The sequence below is a fragment of the Mesocricetus auratus genome, unplaced genomic scaffold (assembly GCF_017639785.1).
Source record: "Mesocricetus auratus isolate SY011 unplaced genomic scaffold, BCM_Maur_2.0 Super-Scaffold_100013, whole genome shotgun sequence".
NCBI classification, from domain to species: Eukaryota; Metazoa; Chordata; class Mammalia; order Rodentia; family Cricetidae; genus Mesocricetus; species Mesocricetus auratus.
Window position 1 is genome coordinate 38,603,072 of NW_024429196.1, and position 26,900 is coordinate 38,629,971.

Consider the following 26,900-nt stretch of genomic DNA (forward strand, 5'->3'; position numbering starts at 1 on the left):
GCATTCAACTACTGATGGAAAAATGGAAGGCAAATGTCTTCTAAATACTCAAGCAATAAAATAATGCTCTGATGACTTTCATCTAAGTATATTCCTCTATAAACAGAATTAATTTTAATTAATTAATTAAATTAATTAAGTGAATGTGTGTCTGTGTTAGAGAGAGAGAGAGAGAGAGAGAGAGAGAGAGAGAGAGAGAGACTGAGACTGTGTATGTGTGCACATGTGTGTTTAGTAGCTAGAGGTTGATGTCAGGTAGTATTCCTTGATGGCTCTTTAAGACAGGATTTCTCATTAAAGCTGAAACTCACCAATTCATATAGACTAGGTGTCCACCAAACTTGGTAATCTACTGATTTGGGGCTCCCCTGATTTGGAATTATATGAGTATGCTGCCACATCTGGGTTTTATATGTTTTCTGAAGCTCTCATATGGTCATCTGGACTCAGGCCTTGGTGATTGCACAGTAAGCACTTTATTGACTGAGCTATCTCCCCAGTTACCTAATTTTATTTATTTATCTATTCATTTGGAAGGTTTATTTTCTTATTTTCATTGTGTCTATGTTTGTGCCTGTCTGAATATCTGTGTGAGTGTAGGTAATATGTGTGTAGGTGCCCACCAAAGCCCTACAGGGTGTCAGATCCTCCAGAGATAGTTATACATGAATGTGAACCACTGGACATGGGCACTAGGAGACAAACTTGGGTCCTCTAGAAGAGCAGGAAGTATTTGTAACCACCGGGATATCTGCCCAGTTTCTTGCTTTTCCTTTTAACTAGCCTACAAAGTAGCAAACTTCCTTACAACATCCTCATGCATACTTAGCTGTATACATACTTAATTTTCCCACACTTAACTTTCTCTCATCTCTCTGTACCCATTTTCAACTAAATCGTTTCACTCCAAGTATTTCCCTGTCAACTTTCACATCACATGTGCTCTCTGTATTTTTAACAGGTAAAAAAGTGCATTTAATAGGCAGATCCAGTTAAGTCTTAAAAACTTTGCTATCTATGAATATCCTCAACCTAGACTTTTATTCCTTTTAGTCCCTCTCAACTTTTTCTTTAACTTAGCACTTGAAAAATAAACAATACAGGATGAGGATGCAATTTCAGCTCACGTAAGTCAGATGCTTGCACTTCTAGGAACAGAAAGTGTGCTGAAGTCATTGCTCACTCTGTCTTCATAGAACAAGAAAATAGAGATGTTGCTGGCCTGAAACACGAGGGACACAGTAACCACGGTTGCAAACCAAAACCAAACTGTATCTGTTAAAGTTCAAGAGTGAAGGCATAGTGTTTTAATCAAAATGATTCTGGAAGAATTGCTGTTTCTCATAGGGTCTTGACATGTTGTCCTAGGTGGCCTTGAACTTGAGATTCTCCCACCTCAGCATCCTGAATATCTAGAATTACACAAATGAGCCACTGTAGGCCATTTCAAAAATATTTTTAGGCATTTATTTTTCTAGGATAAAGACTTTTGAACTTTTGAAGAACTACTGTTTATGGGTACACAATGGTGATGAGAAGAGGAAAAACTCCACAGTGATGGTGTGCAGTGATTATGAGATGAGAGAAACTATAGCTATGTACAGTGTACAGTGATGATAGACAAGGGCAAAGTCTACAGGTGATTTATGAGGCAATTTTTCTGTAGGGATGGTTTTTATTTTTGTGGAAGCTATCCCTGGAATGTTAACTATTTTGAGTTCTGTATCTTTGGGGAAGTCTTATGATGGACGTGAACCAGTCTTCCAAAAATGTGCTCACAGATATAATTTTACATGTAAGGTTTGGAAGGTTTGTGGTGATCCTCACATTCTTGGGGGTGGGGGCATAGATAAAGAATTTCTGACTTCTTGCTTGTACCAGTAAGACATTCAGAGGAACCCCTGTGTTTAAATGTCACTCAAGTTTATCATGTTTTCTGTTACTAACTTCCAAACATGACCTTCCAGATACTTACCAGGAACAAATTTCTTACATAATTAATTTTGTTCAGCTTCTTTACAGTGAGCAGGAAAGCAGAAGAGGGGTGTCTTGCCATTCTTATCTAACCAAAGCTTATAGGGTCTTGTTCCACACCGATCACCAACCTTCTGTTAAGCTGCTCCATCTGGTGGATAGACCCGGACCTGATCATTCCATCTGGGGTAGGTGCCACGGTTGGTCGCTGCCAGGTGGTTGTGCGATTTACATGGTCCACATAAAAGACCCGTCCATGGCTGTCAATTCGAGCTTCCCAGTCTAATATTTAATAAAAGGACAAGAAAAGTCAAGTATAGACTGCTCGTCGACCCATGTGGACACGATCCATTTCTAGGTCTTCTGGAGACAGAACTCACCAGTGGCTCATTATGAAGACCACACCCCACCTCTCTTGTCTTCTAGCATTTGTCATGACTGCTATATTCCCAGAAAGGAGCTAATATACTCAGTCTCTACTTTGCCATGATAACTGTAGTTCCTTGACTATGACATATGCTTAAATTTGATAGTGTCTAAAGAAAATCTGCTTATTGCTTTAAAAATCTTGCTGGTTATTCAAGAAACAGTTATTGAAGATTGAAGAAACCCTTCAGTAAGCACTGGTGTTGTGATGCTAGAGAACCTGTTCTTCACTCAGTCTAATGGAAGGTGATTAGGAGAAGCTGCAAGGGACCCTGTATTTAAAGCCCCTTTTAACTTAGTTCTGAAATGCTGTATGTGAAACTACAGAAAACTTCTTTCTAAACTGAGCAGGCTCAAGCAATTGCAATTCCTTTTAAGGAAGGTGAATGGAAGAATTTGATAACTACAGTTTCAAAATATCCATGTTATCAAATTTAAACTTACAGTATATGTTGAACCTACCTATGGCTGGCTAACAAAACCAGACCAAATGAATAGAGCTATACAAAAAATGTCAAACTGGAGGGAGGAAAATTATTTTTAAATAAAAATGTAGTTAAAATAAGTAAATGATAAAAGCTTTTAAATTTACCTTTTAAACATTTTTTGAAATTGTAATTATATCGTTTCCCTCATCCTTTTCCTTCCTTGAAACTTTTCCCATTTATCCTTCCTTGATCCTTTTCAAATATATGAGCTCTTTTATCATTAATTGTTGTTACATATATATGCATGTATATGCTCATATATATATATATGTAAATAAGTCTATAAAACTTTGTTGCTAAGTAACCATCACAAACAGCAGAGGGAGTCAAGGCAGAAGCACGGATGATTAGGTGATGTACATGTAAGCTGAAGTGGGTTGAAATTCATGAATAAATCCCTTGAATCTGAGAGCTAAATGTGTTTCATGTGTATTTGAACTAGGCATATAAGAGCAATGATGCACAGTAATGGTCAAAATTTGTGCTGTCCATATATAAAGATGTGGTGGAAACAACTCCAATATGGTGTCTTGCTGAAAATGCTAAAGAAATTCTAAACATGTTAAGACAAATAGTGAACATAATTGCAAAAGGAGGAAAACCATTTGGTCTTTAAAGTAAGAAAAGACAGTTTTTGGAGTGGGTCAGATATTAACAGTCATTTTGAAAAATCATAACTTAGATAATGATATAATGACTCTCAAGCTTTAAATGGAAGATAAATTTAGTATCCTTATGGTTTTATATATATATGGCTTACCCTTTTGGAAATGTAACCTAGAGGATTGTCAATGCCCAATGAAAATACCAGAAAAGCCAAAATTTAATGTATATGGCAAATGGAAAGAGAAATGTAGTTGAATTTCAGAAATGTAGTCTAGGAAGATTTCCCTAAAGTAGGCTATTAGATAATTTCAGATGTCAACTGTTAGAGAAATAATGTATTGATGATAATATGGTATATATTTTTAATTTTATATCTTTATAATCTTTTTCCAAAAGTTTGAAATTTCTGTTGTTTTTTAATCTTAGAAAAGCTATTGAATAATTGTTTTTCTTGAACTATCATCCAACAAAGCATAAAAATTAACTTTCAAATAATACTGTGTTATTTAATTCAAGTGAGAAAACTCCATTTACACTTGCTATAAACTAGGAGCTATATCAAGTCCTAAGGACACAGACAGATGACACAGATCCCTACTCCAAGCGAAAGCAAGGACTTTTTCATTAGCCTTGAAAATTCTCCAAGGGGTTGGGGAGACTGGAGAATGAAACATTGATGACACATTTTTGGCAAGTTTCAATTCTCCAAATCACTCCTGGAAAGGATGGTCATCAAAACCCTAAGCTCTTTTATTAATGCATTATCTATCTGAAGCACATAGTGTTAATTTTATAATCTTACATTCATTAAATCATTAAATAATTAATTCGAGTATTTTTTTTTTACGAGACAGGATTTCTCTGTATTGTTTTGGAGGCTATCGGTCTATCCCAGCCTTGAACTCACAGAAATCCTCTGCCTCTGCCTCCCGAGTGCTGGGATTAAAGGCGTGCGCCACCACCGCCCGGTTCGAGTATGTTTTTTAGGTTGCCTTGTGAAAAATTTATTTTCATATATCTTATAAACAAAGAAAAACTTCTGAATGGATCTTCAGGTGTCAGCATTATTTGGAGGATTAAGCACTGTGATGCCATGAATTTGCATAGACCCCTAAAAATAGTATCTATCCTATACTGGGGCAAGTTGCAGTTGTGTAGGTCAGGTGGAATCCTTTAGGATAGAATGAATTATTGAATACCTAACTATATTTTATCAAGAACTTAAACATTTATTGTCTTTATTGTTGGACTGTGTATTTAAGTATTTTAATGAGTGCATATGAATTTTTCTTGAACTTTATAGACATATATCTAATTGTCTTCTTGACATCATTACTTGATAGCTCCGCTATAATACAATTAAAGTGTGTTTCAGATCATTCCCATTCAACCTTCTCTACAAAAGTTTTTTCCATTAGTCAAGGTTAAAGATGAGTCATTCTTAATTCTTATTTTCTTCTCAATTTCATACTCAATATGTCATCAAAGTTGTCTTCAAAACATATGTTCAGATATATTAACAATTCTACTGCTGCTGCCATGATCCAAATCACCAATGTTTTTCATCTTGGCCACTGTGATAACCTTATGTGGCTTCTAGACTTCTATCCTTCCTCCTCATTTTACTCCCTGCACTATATCCAGGGGAAACCTTTCAAAATACAGGTCAGAAATGCAACTTCCTTCCTCAAAACGCTGTGGTGTATCCTATTCATTTAGGATAAAAGTCAAACCTCTCCAGTAGTTCTCAACCTATGGGTTGTGACCCCCTTGGCAAACCTCTATCTCCAAGAATATATACATTATAATTCATAAAAGTAGCAAAATTACAGTTATGAAGTAGCAATGACAATCATGGCATGGTTAGGGGCCACCACAGCATGAAGAACTGTATTAAAGGGTTGCAGCATTAGGAAGGTGGAGAAGCATTGCAGAGGACTAGAAAGCCCCAGGCGATTATTTGTGCTGTTTTCCATGAGCTTATTATCTGCTGCTCTCTTTCCTAGCATGTGGCTTCAGACTCATTGACTCAATTCTTCAAGCCCATTATCAAGTCTCCACTTAGAGCTTGGCAGCTGCTATGGCTGCTCCCTTTGCCTGGAAAGCTTTTCCTCAGCATTTTTTTTGAGTAGTTGTGCTGTCTCATTCATTATTGCCCTGTTAGGGAAGCTGGCTTAGACTTCTGGATCTAAAATTGCAAACCAGTTGTCTGCTATACATGAAAAGACTCTTTATCTTCATTTTAATTGCATTTATCACCAGTTAACACTAGTTTCCTATGTTTTATCTTATTGTTTATCGTCGACTTTCCAGATTAGCATATAAGATGCTCTATGAGGGCTGGAATCATTGTCCATTTTGCTTACCTAAAACAACACCAGTTACCCACTATTCAGCAAACGCTTGATAAAAATATGACCATCAGTAATGAAGCCATTTGTGTCCTATTTGAGATTGCCTAACAAAATCCTGTTGTCAGATTCATTAGCAAATTTTCTAATATTTTCATTGCTGTATGAATAAAAAATTAAAACCTATTTAGAGTCTATTTTATTGTTGACAGTGGTTTATAACTAGGCAATTAGTTTGAGGTAGTTTTTATAAAATTATTTATAATAACTCTAAGCTACTGCATGGATAGGAGATCAGGCTATACATACATGTTAAGATAGGATTTTTTTGGTGTATGAGGAGAAGGCTGTTTCTTGCAAATAACATGTCATATATATATTTCCAAATAATCACATATGAAATATGATGTTGTTTTTACTATTTTTTAAGTCATGTTATAAATCAGTATATAAATGAAGAAAGAAATCAACCACCAAAAGTTAAAGACTATAATTTTTGACTTGGCCTCTGAAAAATGAATGTGGTGAGGTTACATATTAAAGACATTTGTAATTTCCTCACTGTTATATGACGGAATAAGGAGAAAAGTAGTATTCATGTAAAATACAACATGTTACCAAGAACAGATGAATTACTAAATAAGCATTTCACCTTTTTAAAACTACAACTGCCTAATGCACGCTTATACAAAAATTAATCTTAGGAATAACTTTTCATTTATAATAATCTATCCAATATTAAAAGTTATCTTTGTGTGGAAAAAATCTTGAACCCAGAGAAGTTCCAGGATTCATCGACATATGTTGTGTTAAATGAGTTTACAACATCAAAGCTTCATGTCCTTCTAAACATTTTAATGGAGTGCTACAGGTTAAGCCTGAATGGCATGTACAGACTACCTAGTCCAAACTCAGAATTTAGCAGATGAGAACATGCAAACTTTTATTCTCACAAATAATAAAACTTAATATTTTAGAGATTAAATGATTTTACTAAGCTCAAATGACTAGCTAAAGGATGATTAATATAAGACAGCTACTAGGCAAAATAATATTGCACTCTATCCCAAAAATAATAGTTTTCCTGGAAATGCCTAGTACTACAGCAGGCCTTTGGAGTTTAATCCTTTGATGCATGTGTTAATTTAGAAAGTGCAATTTCCTAAAACACTATGGTTTGAATTCCTTCTAGTATATGGAGACACTTGTGGATAATGGACTCTCTGAAGAAAATTTTAAAATAGTAAATTTAGGACTGAAGGGTCTCAAACAAAGACTAGGTAGGCCTTGTAAATAAATATTACCTATGTTTTTCTTCTCCCTCAGAAACTTAGGGACATTAACAACATTTGGTTGTCACTTTAATATCATATATTTAACAGCTTTTTAAAAGCATGTCTATAGTAAGCATATGTTGGTGTTTAGTAACAGTGCTAAGTATGGAACTTGAAAAGAGTTTTGGATGCTTGCATATGAGTTCACACTGACCTGTTCAGACTCGATGGGAAGAGTTAAGTCATAGATTTGAAAACTAAAGCTTACTTGGTGGAAGAGGCTCATCAATTGTTGGGTAGTGATGATGTTCAGGCCTCAAGGAAGGAAGCTGGCTTATTGGCTGGGAATTATGGAGCATAGGACATTCACCTATGAACAAGATAGTCAAGACATTCATATTCATTGCTATGGCAATGTTATAAAAAAACAAAGATCATCATAAGAAACAACAAATAAAATGGGCAATCTAGTTTTTGTGTCAGTTTACTATAACCATGTCAATCATGACACAAATTATTAAGGAAAAACGAAGAGAAGGAAGAAGAGCAAGAGGAAAGAAGAGGAGGAGGGAGAGGAAGAGAAAGATGAGAGGAAAAGGAAAATCCAAATACGTTTTGACTTTTGATCTACGCCACATACATGGGATCAGAGTCTGATTCTGTAACCACTTCACTTGTCTTGGTTAGAAGGTGGCATCAGAAAGAAACCCAAGGGAAAACTTAAAGAGCCTTATTTTAGTCCAGTAAAGGAGACAGGCTTGTTTGAAAGGAGTGATGTAGTTATAAGGTCTCCCAAAAGCTTTGTTGGATTATGCAAAACATACCTTATCATATGGATATGAGGGCTGCATAATTAAAACAACGGAAGACTACTACAAGACTGTTTTTCAGACTTAGAGGGCGACTGAAACTCTCAGATAGTGATTTTTCAAGATGTATTAAGGAAGTGGTAGTCCAAGAATATAAATTCCTGTGAAGGGACATTAGAAAATGAGATGGACAACCAAACATGTCATGGGAAGTCATGATTATTCCAGATCATATGGAGGATGAGTTAGAAAAGCCAGCATGCTCTGGAAAGAGGACAATAGACAAGGCAGCAGATAAAAGTCAAGAAGACCGATTCAAGAAAATTTGAAACAGAGAGTGGGATAGACAGAAGAAAAAGAAGCATACAGAGAAATTGTAGAAATAAACATACCTATAGATTTAATGACTTATGTTAGTATATACATTAATTGTACTGTTGTCAGTACAGACTTATGATTAACCAAACAAAATTCTGGAATAGTGTTTTTGTTTCAAAATCTACTGAGGTGTGTAGATTGACCATGTAAACAGTACTAAATGATTCTCTCAATCTCTGGAGACCCTGAAGGGCCCCAAACACAGACATCCCCCATCCAATTCTATACTGCTTTTCTCCTGCCTCATACCATACTCACACCCTATTAACCAGAAGGCAAAAAGGCATCTTTCCTTTTTCTTCCAGGACTATTATACATAGTATGTATTCTAATAACCTTTGGGTAAAAATGGCGAGAAAGTAAAATGCAATGGTCAAGATCTTTGATGGATCTCAAATAGTGAACATTCCATACACCCATGCATGGAAGCATGATTTTCCCCATAAGCACAATGGAAAATAAAAATAGTAGAAAGACATTAGGTGGACTTAGTTTAGTAGTTTAGTTCAAAGAAATAACTGACAACTAAAGATAAAGATGTACTCAGAACAAAATGCCATTCTTAATATTCAAAATACATTTTCCTGGGCATTCCCACAATTACTAAAATCCTTTGGTTCTTTGAAGGTACCAGTAGGAATCAAGGAAGATACTTCTCATATCAGCATACCACTGATTGTGGACAAGTGGCTATTTCACATGCAGGTTCTGTGTTCAAGTGGTTATGGCACTCACATTTGTTTTTATAAGTGTCTAGGGTTAGAAATTTGAAAAGGAAAACAATGGAGCAGTTGTTACATCATCAGCTGTTGTACTTTAAATTTTGTTTCTTAAAACAAAATTAATTATTATAATTAATTCAACCAAACATGTTAATCACTCTTCCAAGTTTGTGGAAATACATTACTGTGAGCACCAAGAAACTGCAATGATGTGATTGACTCATGGTGGCTGACTGGATGAAATAAATAACACTTTTCTGTGCTAGAGTCCAACTTCACATGACCACCTTTACTTCAAATAAAGTTTTCAGAATATTCAAGAAGGGACAGTATGTCTCAACTAAAAATAAGAGGGGGGTCTTTAAATTTATTCTTATTATAACCAACATGGGCAAATTGTAGAAGAGACAGGTATTAAAGAGACAGGTATTACAGAATCTGTGTCTGCAAAGACTATTGATTATTTAGAATTTCAGTGATATGGAAATGATGCAGTTACAGGCCCAAAACTGAATTACAATGAATCTTGGGATATTTGTTCACCTACTGAAAGCCATTCTTTACTCCTATTCTATGTTAGATCTAACGTCCAGTCACTAAGACAGATGAAAAAAATCAAGACACTTTTAGAATGAATAAACTTGACAAAACTCTAGTTCCCCACCAATCAAAGGGCTGTGTCATCATTCAGCATCTAAGGCCTGCAGCTGAGGCTTCTCCACTTGCTGTAATCACCTACTCATTGTTTCTATCAATGCATTTTTAAAGTGTTATTATTTATGTCTATCTTTATTTTGTTTCTGCAGAAACTTCATGCAACTGTTTTGGAATCTGGAACTTAGGTAACCTACAGCTGTGTTCTTAGGTCATGGTCACCTATATTTGACTCCAGAATAAACTAAGTCTTATTCTCTTTAAATTGAAATCTACATATTTGTGTCAACATAAGCTACCAGAATATTATTTGAAGAAAAGTGATTAGCATTTAATTGTATGGAAGTTTCCTCGTCTAACATGGTAAGGATAGATTCAAAGGGTATTTTCTCTTGTCCAACTTAAACAATTAGCTTTCTTGCTTATCTGCCTGAGAGGACTCTCAATAGGAGAGAGGCAGAGAACTTCATTGTTTCATCTTATTTAACTCTTGCAATTCTTTGATGCCAATGCTACAGTTATATCCATTTAGAACACTAGGAAGTAGAGATACAGAACAGTTAGGTGTATGTGAAGAGGTGGCATGTGGACTTGCCTCCAGGGCCTGAACTCATGACCACATAGCTCTGTGCCTTTCAGTTATCTTCAGGATTCTGATAACCATTTTAAATTGTGTTTTAAGTAAAAGTTTTATAGAAGGAACGGAAACAAAACTTAGGTGCCAGTTTGGATTTATGTGGAATGAGCAATTCATCTTAAAACCAAAGGTGGCAGCCTTTGGACTAGAATCCTAATTGGGACATGAGAATGTATGCATTTTCATTATAACTGGATTGGCAGAAATGACGATTTCCAGAAAGACACTGTTGAAACAGACCCAAGAAATTAGAATTTCTTTAGGAATTCCGTGTTAGAAGAAAAAGGCTGAGGCCTGTGTCTGGAGATTTCAGACAGTTCTCACAGCCAGTCAGACCTTCCTTCAGGGAGAACCAGGAGACAGTGATGATGAAGGGGGAAACCCAGACAATGATGATGGGTGGGACTCACACTTAGCATAAACTACTTAGTTATGCATGACTCTAAACTCAAACCTTATGTCAAGACCCCAAACATGGACCTCTGAACCTTTCAGTTCTTTTCAATGTGACAACCTCCCTTATCTGCTTTTCACTGTTCATAAGGTGTCTTTAGTTAGCAGAGCCTAGCTTGTTAGAGATGTCAGGGCCTGGGCTCAGACCCAAGTGACTCTGGTTCATACTGCTATTCTTCCTTTCCGGTACCTAAAGTAGCCCAACAAAACAAAACAAAATCAACCATTATAACAGGAACTGGACTGATAGAAGAAAAAGATATGTAGTCTATCCATGTATAGAGCACATTGCCAAGCTCACAATTCCAGTGCTTTTGGGCAAACTGGAGGAGTGGCCCCCAGAGCTATCAGAGTGTGCCAGGGGGGGAACATTATGTCCTTCAACGAATACCCATATCTATCATCACTGATATTCAATGTGTTTTTAGGAAGTCAATATATTTGCTTCCTAAAGCTGATGATAAAGCATATCTGCCATCATTCATTGTTTATATCATTTGATACTAGTTTTGCCCCTGAGGGTGCTGTTAAGACCAGGAAGCTAACTTTCACCAACCAGTTCTGGTCATTAGTCAAAAAGAAACGGAGCACACACACAGGTAGGTAACCACTCACATCCTGCTAGCTGTGTATTTCTTGGTGTGAATTTGAGATATGCTGTGTCAGAAATTCACACACCTAGACACATCGTCTAGACTAGCCCTTTGAGACTGGTCTCTCCACCTCCATATGTGGGGACTTGTGTCTTTTTATCGTGGTAGCCCTATTCTCACTGATCTGGTTTGCAGTCTAACCTTCTCTCCTATTGCTGGGACCTGCCATGGGGGACTCCAGACCTTCAGTAGTTCTTGCTGCATTCCCAGCAGGGGCAGCCAGTTCATCCTGCCAAGGCCCAGCACCATTTGTAGACTCGGGATCTAGCTCTGGGCTTTGCACTGAGTCGGGTACCGACTCAAATGCGCTGTTTTCCTCCTCCTCATCCTCTTGCGAAGAGAAGACTGTGCTCTCAGAGATCTTGGCGCTGTCCACAGAGGAGAAGCGCGTATGGCTGGCAAACCGATTGTTGCCATTGTAGCAGGAGCTGCTGTAGCAGGAGCTGCTGTAGCAAGAGCTGCTGTAGCACGATGTGCTATAGCACGAGGGGCTGCAGCACGAGGCATCACAGCCCTCACAACTGTGGTCCGCTCCTTGTTGGGGGCTGGAATCACTCTCACTCCCAGTGCTGGGGTGTGCGTCTCCATCCTGACCTGCACCAATGCTTTTGGACAGACCAGAGAAGTGGCCCCCAGAGCAATCAGAGGGTGCCGTACATAGAGTAGCCCCCTCATTATCGCCATCTTCCATGGACTGCGGGTCAACAGCTATTGTGTCCACCTCACTGAGCCCATCTTTTTCAGAGGACTCCTTGAGGGTTATTTCCTCCTCCAAGCCATCCTCCTCCTCTGTGGTGCTCCCTCTCTGAGCAGAGGGCATGCTGTGCAACAGGGTGTGGATGCGGATGTAGTGAGTCCTTGGGGTCTCAGGGTCTCCACAGGCAGATGCAATCACTGTCTCAAGCTCTGATACAGGTAGGGAACATGGCCTGCTTTTCTTTTTCACTGATGCTCTCAGCTGCAGTCCAGCCTCTCCTTGCTCCAGGGCAGAAACATCCTCTTCCTCCTCCCCCTCCTCATCTTGACCCTTCTCTTGCATCTCCTCCTCTCTGGCTCCATTTTCTGGCACTGTTTCATCTTCTACCTTGTTACTAAGAGCTGCACTCTCTTCTGGCAACAGCGATGGTGGCAAATCCTCATCCAGGTGAATTCCCTCTGCCACTTCTTCAGCACTCAGAGTGGGCTCGGTGTTATGTTGCTCTGGGTCTTGAATCTCTCCAGCCTCTATGGGTCCTTCAGAGAAATTGCCACCATCTCCGGTCTCCATAGTACCCGCGACTTCCTCAACTGGCTCGACATGCTCCTGATTTTGGTTTCCTATGCTGTTCACTCCATTCCCTTCCCTTGATGACTCTGGCTTCAAGTTCTTGCAGTATTCTGGAACATCTCCAGGAGGTTCCTCATTACTGCTTTCCACCACACTGTTCATGACACTGTCCTGTATTTCTGCTGACTCAGGCTCAGCACTCACAGAGATCTCCTCATCATCTGTGGGCAAGAAGAAAACTATGTCATTCTTTCTAGAAGAGTAATGGGAGCTAGTGTTCTGTGTAGGCACGTGTAGAATGTGACAAAGGATCTCTAATACAAGATACTGGAGATGAGTGGATGAGGGCTTCTCACTTTCAAGAAAATTCTGTAATGAGTGCTCTTTATGTTAAAGACACATTCAGCAAGGCTGATAGTTTACAATTCTCTTTCAAGGGACTGCTAACAATTTTTTTAATGTCCCAAACCTAGCTTTTACTTACCCCACCTCAGACAGAGATCAACTATATTTGTCACTTACAGTGAGTTTCAGAGATGAGGATGGTAGTATAATTGTTTATACTTCCTTAACAACCCTAAACAAGTTAATTACACTTGCTTAAAACATTTCCTGTGGATCATCCTGCAAGATGATAGGATAGCTAAGCCAGGCTCTTAAACTGCAACAGAGATGAAAGTCATCTGCAGTATTTAACAATAGGAAACTAAGATTTCCAACCATACCACCTTTCAAGGAGAAGCAAACACTGTTTCACTTACCTTATTTGGCTGGGAATATATCAGATTGGTATTCCACTTCAAACACATTAGGGCAGTTCCCTATTTGAAGAAAATTATCTCTGTGCTAAAACATAAAGCTGTCTTTCTGCCTACACTGAAGGGTCAGTCTTAAAATAACAAAATGCTGAGACTGACAGGATGAAACAAGTGTCGTTCTACAATCTAGTCAGTGATTGGGTGCCATAAACTTCATGAGCTTTAATAGTAACTCATGTATTTGGTTCAAGATAGGTTAGCATATTTCAGCATGGCTTACATTTAGTATGGGTGTATGGGAGAAGGGAAAAAGGAGGATTATAAGGCATCATCTCATCATTATTGTTTGGAAATATGGTTTGGTATGGAAAACAATACAAGCTGGTCATGGAAATTTGTTTATAATCTTCATTTTCCCTTTAATACTGTCAGAAAGTCACAGTATAAGTCTTCACCAATATGCCATTCTTCAGCTCAAAACCAACCTATAACTAGTTACTAGGTAGAAAGGGATGTTCCACATTTATCCTCTCTTTCATTCATTAATTTGATCATGTACAGAGTGTTTGAACAGCTTTTGAGCATCTCATAAGAGAGGTTCAGGCTATAAAATAATAAGACATTGCTGACCTTTATTCTACTGTGTAACCATCTATCTTTGGGTGATTCAAGTTAAGAGGAACCTTTTCACCAAGGATCTAGAAAACCTGGCTCCTAAAATAGGTCACTGGCTTCTGGGACTCAGATGGAGATGAAAGAACTACAAAGCCTATGACAAACTTGGATGGAACTATGGTTATTTGTGTTTTAGTGAAAAGAACCACACTAGAACACTAGTCTTGAAGATGACATGAAGATCATGCGGAAAGTACCTGCGTGGATGGAGGATGTGATCTCAAATCGGAATTGCAGCTGTCCACTCACATGATCAGTTGGAAGCCTGCGGCCAAGTGTGTAGCTGACAACCCTATCCCTAGAAGGAAATAAGCACCATCACAGATTTTGTAATAAATTATCCTGCTAAAGACCACACAGTGTGCTTTCTCCATCAGCTAGTGGGACAGGCAAGCTCAGAGAAACCACCAAAACAGAAAGCGAGGGTCTCTTTGGGGACATATGCTATCACCTTAAGGTACATGTATTGGGTCAAGTACAAAGAAATTCTTATCAAATATTCTAACTCAAGGGTCAGAAAACTACAACTCATATTTAGTCATCACGTTTTTTATTTTGGTATGGCCATGAGCTTTATTTTTAAAGATTTAGTGAAAAACACTTAAGAGTAAATTGTTCATCAACACTGTTTTAGTGGAATATAGCCATGCTTATGAACTTACACACTGCCCATGACAATTTTCTGCCATGGTGGAAGAGTTGAAAAGTTTAGGCAGAGACTGTGATTTGTAAATCCTAAAATATTACTCTCTTTGCAGACTAAGTTTGATAACCTGTGTTGTACAAAAGGCAAAGGACAAAAATCGTAAATGTTTTTGCTTGATCTTCCTGTGGACATTGTTGTCATTTCTAAATATGCCCTGGCAATGGATGTGCTAAAATATGTTGGGAGGGGTATATGTAATTCATAAGAATAGATGCCATGAGAGTTACTGGAGAGCCTGTGCTGAGCTATGGAAAACCACCTGCTACAGGATGGAGCAAAACAAGTTTGTGTTCACTGACCTTTTATTTCTGGATACACCAAGTATAGAGACACTTATTGACTATTGTGGATTCTGGTGCCATACCCTTCAAAGTAATTTTTAAATTACTGAAAATAATCTACCCAGGGAGGAATAAATCTAAAGTTGTAATGACATATTTTCATAGCAATATGGTTTTTATAAAGCAGTTTCCTGCTACCTTGACTGACTTAGGGAAAATACTTTTTTGGGAGATCCAAGGATAAATAAAGATATATTCCATAACCAACTGTTTACTCTATATGCACTCCACTAATTCATTTGTGTGATATTCAAATAAAAACGTGTCATTGGATGTCAGTATTTAAAAATTTCTAAAAAATACTGACATTGTGAAACAAATAAAATAGTTCAAGATCCATTAATTTAATATTTTCCTTAATAAAGCATGGAATAGTGTTTATTGTCAGAATTCATTATATGTCAGAATTAAAACACTGTATGGAAATATAATAGAATGGACTACATTGTTCTGTCAATTTAAAAAGGGTATTGATTAATATTTTGAGATATGTCCATTGTGATCATAAGAAATACTTTCTGAATCTAAAACTGAAATGGGAACTAAGGATGATCACATGGTGACATGGTAATTAATATATTTTATACTCATTTTCTAAGATTTCTTTTCTTTGCTTCCAACCAGTCAGAAACCAAATAGTTTCTGAGCCTTGCCATGTAAAAAGTCCTGAGGTTTACCTTTGTGTCCTGTAGACCGAAGCCTATATTACCCCACAGAACCTGCCTTTAACAGCTTACAACTAGCTAAGAATAAAGAAAGAGCAGTAAATAATGACCTAGGTGGTCAGAGACACTCCCAAAGGGAAGATTAGAGTTGAGGCCCAAAGACAATAGAAAGGTAGTGCTACAGTTTAAGGAATGGAGAGAGGATTGGAAATAGTGTGTGTGTGTGTGTGTGTGTGTGTGTGTGTGTGTGTGTGTGTACTCTGGGTTTGTGCCATGTCTCAAGATAAGTGACTACCTGCTTCATGGCCATCGCCCACCAATGTGTTCCTATTTATACTGGACATATTCATAATGGACAGCATTACAGAAGTGGTCTCTACAGGTAATGGGTGCTTTGGGCTTTGGAAGAGGAGGTGGAGTGTCAGGTGGAAGCGGAAGAGTAGGAGCTGGAGAGCTTCCAAACCCAATAGGGAAAGTGTGCCATCCCATCAGAGGGCGGTGGGGAGTAATCTCACCAAAGCTTATTGCTGCCTGTACTCTATGCTGCCCCTTCCTCAAGATGGAAGAACACCATTAAAATCAAACTAATCTTGCTCAGCTTAGGGGAGACCCTCTTCTACCTCAATTACTTTTTTTTTTCTACCAGGGTATATATTCTTCCACAGTGAAAGACTGACGTTGCAGGTCATGACTAAAAATGTACTTGGTATAGGAAAGTGGATGAGTCAGTCCTCTCTGTTGCTGTAATGAGGCCAGAGAGTTCAGCCAGCAGGAAGTAACTGAATGTCTGTTAGGCAGGGGTGTGCTCACTGCTAGAGTATCAGAAATCTTACCAAACCCCTCTCTCTGTCCTCTTGCTCCATACCTGACAGAGCATTAGCAGTGTGGGGGTAGGAGAGGAATGAAAAGTATGGCAATAACAAACTAGACAATCAGTTGCAGGAAGCCTCTCATTGGAGGGAGGTTAAGTGAGTGCTTGACCTTGACTTATCCCTCAGGAGGGAGGTGAGTGTGTTTTTAGCTTTCACTTATCCCTCACAGGCCTCCCTTTCTTATGTGAAGCAGCGTTATCACTTAAGTTATAGAAGTGTTATGAGAACCAAATGAAAAAGGCAAAGGTCATAAGGAACACGAATCCCTTTTAAGTTTCTACTATGTGCCAGTGATAATGTTAGGCAATTTACACCAGGGTGTTGTTTGTTCAGTTTTCACAAATATATATGGGTATTGGAAACATAGCTTCCTTTGGTTTGAGGAATTAAGGCATCCTTATGAGCACACAGCTACACATATGCTATCAGGTACTAAACAAATACCCAGAGAACTTCAAATTAAAATATTCAAAAAGTCTGTATAATATTTTTCATCCCTTTGATGTTTCTCTATGAGTCATGGATTATTGATGATATGCTAATAACCAAAGACCTGTGCTAATATTTTCAAATATCGTGCTGTTAGCTAAGGAAATACACATTATACAAAGAAATGATCTGATCATAGTTAATTTTAATAAAAATATGAGTGAATATGAATGCAAAATATTTAAAACACAGAGCATATTCTCATATGCAATTGACTTCTGCAACTGACATAATTGTTGTCATTCCCAGAGAATGTATGTTTTCAATATTTCATCTAGAATTTTCTACAAGTAGCATATTTTGAGAAATTCTACCCAAGAAACAGCATTTCATCTGGGAATGGAAATGCAGTATGTGGTTAAATCCTACATACAAGACAGGTGAAGGAATGAAATATTTTCCATAGCAAAGGTAAGCTTTAAATTTCCATTTATACAGGAAGAAGTATATTGTTTTTTCAATATTGTCTTATTATTTTTTATATTCTTTAATATGTATTACACAAACTACACATGACTAAGAAGAAGGGGAAGGATTTAAGATTATCATGGCTCAGGAAATGATATTGATAGGAGAGGCCCAGGAACCAGAAACCATTTTAGTTTGTCTTTCCCTAAGACTTTGTAACAGCAGCCTTCCTTATAAGCAGAAGCACAGCCACCCCAGGCACAGTTTACCCTATGGCGTGTCTCTCCAGTAGCCTCTGAACAGGCATTGACAGCTTTCCCAAGAAACGCTTGATGATGGGACGGCTCTTGGCAAACTTGTCCTTCACTTCAATTTCCAACACATCAGTTGGCAAAGACACGAAACTGAAATGCTGCAATGAGAAATCACATATTAACTGAGAGGTTCTAGGGGTGGCCAATTCCTAGTACCTGTGCCTTGGCCTTAGTAATGTTGTGAGACCTGTTAATTATTAAATGAGGGATTACATTATATTCTTTTTTAGATATTAAGGTAGGACAAAAGACTGTGAAACACTATCCTCTAGACTTAGTATAACCATGAAAATCATTACCTCACAACGATAGTGGTTACCTTCACTAGGCCAGCGTATCAACAATCAGTCATGGAAGTGGGAAGGACTTGTGGGACAATACCATTCACTATATTGGTGAATTCTGAGAGAGGGAAGGTCATTGTTTTCTGTTTTACATTCCCTGCTGATCACACTAGGCTCCAATGGACAGCTCCCATGGTCACAGAAATGACCCTCTTTAAAACCAGCAGGTAACAACAAAACCCCAAAATCAATAGGCTTGAAAGTGTACCAATTCGTGAGGAGGAAAGGGGTTGGACTTGGGTAGAAGGCTGATAAGAGAGGGTAGGGATTGAGATGTATGTGTGGGATTACAAATTTTGATTAGATAAAAAGTAAAGTTAATCTTTGATACTCAAACTTCTCACAAGTTGAATAAAAGGTATTTATCAGGGCCTTGTACATTTGACTAAATTGCCACTAGAAATGGGAAAGACTGGAGAGAGAGAGAGAGAGAGAGAGAGAGAGAGAGAGAGAGAGCGAGAGAGAGAGAGAGACTTGCCTTGGGGATGGGGCAACACAGAAGGAGATTTAAGAGAGGATGGATAATTAACACTAAAGATTCTTGAAAGAGACATAAGAATCCTATTACTTTATTTTTACTTGAAATTACATGTATTTAACTTTTATTTTAATTTTTACTTTTTGAGGATTTCATATAAAAATTCTGTATCAACATCATTTCTCATCTCTCCTCTCACCAACTCTTCTAGTGCCTCCCCCATTTCTTTTCAACTTCATGGCCTATCTTTAATACAGATATACATATATACTGTAATAGTATATGTAGTGTATATACATATATAATAGTGTAGACAATTATGTCAACATATTAATTTAATTATTATATGCATGAATATATTATATATTAGTAATATATATAATAGATTAATTTAAGCTACACTACCTAATACTCTCCCCCAAATTTATAGACTACATAATTAAAAACACCAATGCCAGGTATGGGAATCTTTCTTTGAGTTATTTGTCAAGGGAATCCAAAAGACCCCGCTCAAGCAATATAGGGTATTGCATTGCCCTTTGTTGCCTGGAGACATCACATACTTCAGACACAAGACTTGGAAGAATCCAGATGGAATTGACCTGGATGTTTCCTCCCTGAAGATTAGATCTCACAGTATCAGAAGAAGCTACGTAAACTTCCAAAGGGGGGAAAACAATAGTCTTACCCAGCTGTAACATCAATGAACTACAAAAATAACTGGAATGGAAAGCTATTCTAAAAATGTAGTAGTGACATTTATATTCTGGTAGTATCCAACAGTCACCTAACTGAACTTAAGGCCCTTTCATTAGGAAGGAATTCATTCCTGGTACTGGAAATGAGCTAACTACTAGTGGCTGGAGAGGTGGTGGCACCTAGAAGAGAACCCACTACTGCCACTTTCTTAAACCAGTGTACTCTCTAACTGCATTGTAAACACTGTAAGTGTACCTCTCGGGCTTTGCCAAAGAAACCTCTCTATGCAGTGGACAGAGACCATTGCAGAAAGCCTCACCTGTTCAAGTGCAGAGAACAACTGACCATGGGGTGTACAGACCCAGTTGATAGTCTACAGTTAAACCCTTATGTATAAGGCTCAGGGAACATTGCTAAAGAGGAGCTTGAAAGATTTCAAGGGATCTTCTATATGTGACAGGAAAGCTGCTACCATAAAATCTCAAAAATATGGTTGCTCCAAACCCCCCAAAATAAAACCAAACAAAAACAAAATGCCAAAAGCCAAAAACCCCAACAACCTTGAAAAATGACACTACCAATTGACTTGACCAAGAGGGCGGAAGAAATCTTATGAGGCTCCACACTGAGATGAAGAGATACAGTCGACAAGACTGAAGGGCTTAAGGAAGCCATCAACCATTCATGTGGATCATGATCATTTGAGAAACTCTGAGCTCTAAGTACTATTGAGTAAAAATCAAAAGTGGGCACCACTGATTATAAATACCCCAAAGCCAAATGGTAGTAACCATATAATGAAAATATAAGTGGTCTTGATTTATCAGAAATTCTATTTTTAACACAAACACAAAATATAAGCTTAACAATCCTGCCAGCATGACCCAATAAAACAAAACCAGTCAGTTATAAACAAATTAATGTAAACAAGTTTGCCTGCCTTAAAAAAAGAGGTCTCCCCTATTCACACTAGCAATTCTATTGTTGACCTTGTTCTACGCATCTTTAGCAGTCATGCTAGTAAGACTTATAGGTATATCTTCTGAAATTGCTGTGAGAAATAATCTCACGACAAACTCTCTGCTCCTCTGGCTCTTCCCACCCTCTATTCTGCAATGATCCTTGAGCCCCAGGACTGGCAATAGTATTGTAGATGTATCAACTGTGGTTCTCTGTAATGGCCTCTGTCTGTTGCAATACAGGAGGGTTTGGAGGGGAGAAAATGGAAGGGGAGATGGCATAATGATATTATAATCTCAATAAATAAAATTTTAAAAATGATAATATATGCAGTCTGTCATGAAAAAAATATTGAATTCTTTTTCATTCATACTTTATGAATTGGCCTATAGCTATAGGAAAAAGTTTAATTCATCACTTAAATTGAAGTCCTCCATTTTGCAGTGCACATGTTTATATGGTAATACATTTTATTTTTCCTAAATTGATATGGCTTTATTCATATAAAGAAGGCATCATGGAATAAAGTCTTTACTGGTTGTTGTGGAGCAAACAGACAATTATGTATGTATGTGGTGATATTATAATCCAAAAGGTGAAATGGCTGTACACAAGAACTGTGCAAGATCAAGCCAGATCAAATCCTGGAATGGACAGGGATGTGGGAATGAAGTTCAAACCCTGAGGAGCTATGTGTGTGTGGTTAAAATGCTGTTGCACTATAACATCACAGGATAACAAATTAAAAACTCAGTTCCAGGAATAGTTTGCTTTTTTTGGAACAGTTGACAAGTGAGGTCTTACATGCTATTGACGTAGTTATTGGTTACCTCATAGGAGTTGAGAGTAAAACACCATTGTTGAAAGTCCTATACTTTAGTCACTGATTACACACACACACACACACACACACACACACACACACATACACACTATCTATCATCTATCTGTATCATCTATCTATCTATCATGTATCATCTATCTATCTGTCTATGTATCTGTGTGTATGTATGTATGTATGTATCTATCTATCTATCATCTATCTATCTATCTATCTATCTATCATCTTGTCTGTCTGTCTGTCAGTCTGTATATCTGGCTCATGTGGTAGGTCTATAGCTCTTTGAAAACCTCCACACAGTTTGCATCAGTTTGTATTCTTATTAAGAGTGAATGAATGTTTCTTTTTTTCCACATCTATGTTAGCATTTGTTGTCATTTGATTTTTAACCATTATAATTAAGGTAAAGTAGGGGTCATTTTAATATTCATTTCCCTGATGGCTTAGGATGTTGAATATTTTAAAAATGTTTCTTAGTTATTTGCATTTTATTTTTTTGAGAACTCTGTTTAGTTCTATGTTCCATTTTTGAATTAGGTTGTTTGGTACTTTTTCTTTTCTTTCCATATATATTCTAGACACTAACCATCTGTGAGATATATCCCTAGGAAAGATTTTTTACATTCTGCAGTCTGTTTCTTTACTCAAATGATTTTGTCTTTCTGTCTGGAAGTTTTTTTAGTTTCACCAGATCTCATTTAGTAGTTGTTGGTCTCATTGCCTGAGATATATATGTATCTATATTCTCAAATACATTTTATATATATGACTAACTATTTATTGGGTATACTGAAAGAGGGAAAATGCCCTGGGCAGTAAAGTAAAATACTATTTGCAGCTTATAGCAATGGAATAAGGGGATTGGATGCATTGTTTTTCTGGAATGATGTTTCTTTTTATGTAGCTTCCAGACATGTAATTCATACAATAAGATGGAGGACATCATTCTAGTTTAGCTTGGCTTCCATCATGATTTCTAGGTAAGTCTGTGGCTTTGTAGGAAGACCACTAACCCTGTAGGATTAAACAAATAAACAAACAAATAAAAAACAAGCAAGTAGTGAAAAAGTCTATGAAGTTGGTCCTGGTGAGCTAGCTCAGTGGAAAAGGGCTATTTCTAGCAAGGCTGATGACTTGAGATTCATCCCTGGTGGGAAGAGAGACTTGGGTTCTGCAGGCTGTCCTTTGCCCTCAACACCCTTGCTGTGACACACGTGTGTGCACTAGGTTAAGAAAGATGATTATTTTTATGCGTGTTTTTCCTGTATGTATATATGTTTACCATGTATGCTCAGTTTCCATGGAGGCCGGAAGAGGGCTTCAGATCCTCTGGAACTGGAGTTATAAGCTTGTTAGACACCATGTGGGTATTGAGAATCAGACCTGGATTCTCTGAAAGATAATCAAATGATCTTAACCAATCATCTCTCTAGCTTTGGGTTGTTTGTTTTCTTTATGTTTAGTTGTTGAGTTCTTTGTATATTCTAGATTCTAACCCTTTTTGTGACTGGAAAATATTGTTTTCCAATTTGTAGATTGCATCTTTACTTGAATAATTATATACTTTGTTGTACAGATTATTTTTATTTAATGAATTTCCATTTAGTAATTGGTGGTCTTAATTCTGCTATCAGTGTCCTAGTCAGAAAGCCTTTTCTTTGTCAATGAATTCAAGTACATTTTCCAATTTTCTACTATCAGATTCAGGCTATCAGGTCTTACGTTGAAATCTTTGATACATCTGGAGTTGAGTTTTGTTTGTAAAGGATCAAGTTTCTTTCATATATATCTACTCAGTTTGACTAGCAACATTTGTTGAAGATGCATTTTTAAATTTGCATTTCTAGATCACTTTATTTTTAAAACAATCTTATTTTACATACTAATCCCAGTTTCCTTTCCCTTACTTTCTCCTGCTCTCCCCACCATCTCTCCACCTCACCCCCTCCCCCCATCCACTCCTCAGAGAGGGTGAGGCCTCCTATGGGGAATCATCAAAATCTGTCACATCATTTCTGGCAGGACTAAGGCTGTCCATCCTGTATGTAGGCTGAGCAAGGTATCCCTCCACAGGGAATGGGCTCCAAAAACTCAGTTCATGCATTAGGGATAAATATTGGTTCCACTGCTAGTGGCCCTACAAACTGCCCAAGCCACACACTGTCACCCACATTCAGAGGGCCTAGTTTGGTTTTATGCAGGTTCTCCAGCTGTCAGTCTGGAGTCAGTGAGCTCCCACTTGCTCAGGTCTGCTATTTCTGTGAGTTTCCCCATCATGGGCTTGACTCTTTTGCTCATATTATCACTCCTCCCTCTTTACAATTGGACTCTAGGAGTTCAACCTACTGCTTAGTTGTGGATCTCTGTAGAAGATGCAACTTTTATTCTATGTATATTATTAATGTCTTTAAAAGTTAGATAGCTTATATGTGAGTATCCAATTCTTTTCCATTGATCCATGATTCTGTTTTTATTCAAGTACCATGCTGTTTTTGTTGTGATAGTTCTTTAACACAACTTGAAGTCTGATGGGAATGCCTTCTATACAAATGCTTCTCTTTTTGGTTGATGAATAAAACACTGTGGCCAAAAGGGCAGCAAGATAGGCAGACCTAGGAGATGAGGAGAATTCTGGGAGGTGCAGGCAGAAGCATGATGTGAGCCCGGGAAAGAGAGGATGCAAATGAGGCATTCTCTGGTAAGATAAGACCACGTGGAAATACATAGATTAATAGTAATGGGTTAATGATTAAGACAGAGCTAGCAAATAAGAAGCCCTAGTCATCAGCCAACAATATTACAATTACTATAAGTCTCTGAGTGTCATTGGGGGATCAATAGCCACAGGACTTGCCAGGTCAGAAAACTCATGCTTACAGAAATATAAGAGGGACTGGCAATAGATAAAGAAAAATTATCATACAATAAAATAGAGTATCAATTCCTCTTCAAGACATAAATAAAAATCAAGGTGGTCAAAACACCCTATCTCAAGAAAACAGAGAATTCAATGTATCATGGGAAGTTCCTTAGATACCAACCCAACTCATTGCTAGAAGGTGTGAGAAACAACTTATTTTTGTTGAACGAGAACTGGTTAAATAAATCAAATCTATCCTTTGGGGAAAAAAAGAAATCTAAGAGGGAGATATCTGCTTTTCCCCTAGTTGTTTAGATTATTATGTTATATGGAAATACAGAATTTAAGAGTATTTTCAATTTATGAGAAGAATTGTGATGGTATTTTGATGGAAATTACATTGAAAATCTAGCTTTCTTTTAGTAGGATGGAGATCTCACAATATTAGCCTTACTAATCCAGGAGCATGGGGAGTCATTCCACTTTCTAGTATCTTCTTTTATCTATTTTTTCAGTATCTTAATGTATTCATTGTACAGGCCTTTCAATTTCTTTGTTAGATTTGGTCCTACATATTTTATTTTTCTTGAGGCTATTGTAAATGGTATTAATTCCTTGATTTCTCAAAATATTTATGATTTGTACATACAAATACTACCAAATACTATGGTGTTTTTTTCTTTTGTGTGTGTTAACTTGGTATTGTTCTCCTTTGATGACAGGAATTATCAACTGTAGAGGATTTCTGGTAAACTCTTCAGGGTCTTTCATGTATAGAATCCTATCACTTGCATATAAGGCTACTTTCACTTCTTTCCTGTTTGTATCCCCTTTACTCCTTCACTCATCTTAGTTCTCTAACTGACAATAGAGAATTCAATATATTTCTGTATTGAGTGGGAATAGGGGCATAGTCATCCTTGTATTGTTCTTGATTTTAGTGGCAATGCTTGAGCTTTTTTTCTCCATTTAGCAAGATTTTGGTGGAGAGATTGTAATATATTGTCATAAATTGAGGTATATTTCCTTATCTCCAGTTAATCCCTGACTTTTATCATGAAGGGATACTGGATTTTGTCTAAGGTCTTTTCTGTATCTTATGAAATTATCATGTGATTTCTGTCATTTCTTCTCTTTATGTGGTGGATTGTGTATATTGATTTATGTATGTTGGAGCATCCCTGAATCTTTGTGATGAAGCTGACTTGATCATGGTGGATAATTTTGGTTTTACATGTTTCTTCTTTTTTAAAATTTTTTAAAACTTTAAATTAGAAACAAGCTTGCTTCACATGTCAATCCCAGCTCCTTCTCCCTCACCTCCTCCCCCGCACTACCATTAACCCCCCAGCCCCCCAATCCCCACTCCACTCCCCAGGTAGGGTAAGGCCCTCTATGGGGGATCTCCAGAGTCTGTCATTTCATCCAGGGCAGGGCCTAGGCCCTCCCCTACATGTCCAGGCTGAGAGAGCATCCCTCAATGTGGGATGGGCACCCACAGTCCATTTGTATGCCAGGGATAAACACTGGTTTACTACCCAAGGCCGCATAGATTGTCCTTCTTTTTTAGTGCATTATTGGGAAGTTTTGCATCTACATTAATCAGAGATATTGGTTTAAATTTTTCTTTTTTTGCTGCATCTTTGTGTGCTTTTGGTGTAGGAAAATTTTAGTTTCATAAAAAAGAATTTTGAGATGTTCCATTTTCAGTCTGTGAACTATTTTGAGGAACATTGATGTTGGCTCTTTGAAAGTCTGCTACCATGCTGTGCTAAATCCATCTGGACCTTGTTTTTTTTTTTTTGTTGGAGATGTTTAAATTACTGTTTCTGTTTCACTGTGCGTTAAAGATCTATTTGCTTCATCATGATTTAACTTTGGTCCATTTGTCTAGAAATTCACCTATTTCTTTTATAGTTTCTAATTTGCTGGGATGTAGATTTAAAGTTTGTGGGCTGGAGAGATGGCTCAGAGGTTAAGAGCACTGACTGCTCTTCCAGAGGTCCTGAGTTCGATTCCCAGCAACCACATGATGGCTCACAACCATCCGTAATGAGATCTGGTGCCCTCATCTGACCTGCAGGGATACATGTAGACACAATACTATATACATAATAAAGTTTGTGTATTTCCTCAGTATGTGTAGTAGTATTTACCTTTATCCCCAATATTATTTATTTGGGCACTTTTTCCTCTCTTTAGGTAATTTGGCTAGTAGTTACTTTTTTTTTAAGTTCAATTACCATTTTATTGATCATGTAATTATTGAAATAAAGTTACTAATTGTTTTCTTTCATTATTTTTATTACATTTTTTAAGAAAAGAGCTTGTTTCACTTGTCAATCCCAGTTCCCTTTCCCTCCCCTCCTCCTGTACCTCCCCACCAACCCCCCAGCCTCCCACCCTATCCCCACTTCCTTCCACATAGGGGATATCCAGAGTCTGTCATTTCACTCAGGGCAGGGTCTAGGCCCTCCTCCAAGAGTCCAGGCTAAAAGAGCATCCCTCTTTGTGTTATGGATACACAAAGTCCATTTGTATGCCAGGGATAAATACTGATCTACTGCCCAGGGCCCATAGGTTACTCAGGCCTCCTCCCTGACTCTCACACCCAGGGGTTCTGGATCAGTCCCATGCTGGCCTCCCAGCTGTCGGTCTGGGGTCCAAGAGCTCCCCCCTTGTTCAGATCAGCTGTCTCTGATGGTTTCACCAGCCCATTCTTTGCCCATAGGCTCATCACTCCTCTCTCTCTGTCACTGGGTTCCAGGGATACAGTTCAGTGTTTAGCTATGGTGGCT

At 37.7% G+C, this 26,900-nt stretch overlaps 1 protein-coding gene across 7 annotated transcripts in view; it reads right to left on the reverse strand.

The window, feature by feature from the left end:
- Positions 1-26,900, reverse strand: part of Hecw1 (HECT, C2 and WW domain containing E3 ubiquitin protein ligase 1) — a 279,382-nt gene that overhangs the window by 71,124 nt on the left and 181,358 nt on the right. For 4 of the 7 annotated variants that reach the window (XM_040755618.1, XM_040755619.1, XM_040755620.1 and 1 more), the window contains 5 exons: positions 17,876-18,018; positions 14,323-14,423; positions 11,567-12,913; positions 7,388-7,489; positions 2,106-2,256 (listed from right to left, as the gene is read on the reverse strand). In XM_040755618.1, the coding sequence (XP_040611552.1) occupies positions 2,106-2,256; positions 7,388-7,489; positions 11,567-12,913; positions 14,323-14,423; positions 17,876-18,018 (1,844 nt within the window). The remainder of the gene's footprint in view (positions 1-2,105; positions 2,257-7,387; positions 7,490-11,566; positions 12,914-14,322; positions 14,424-17,875; positions 18,019-26,900) is intronic. The other 3 variants (XM_040755621.1, XM_040755624.1, XM_040755623.1) reach the window with 3 other exon arrangements.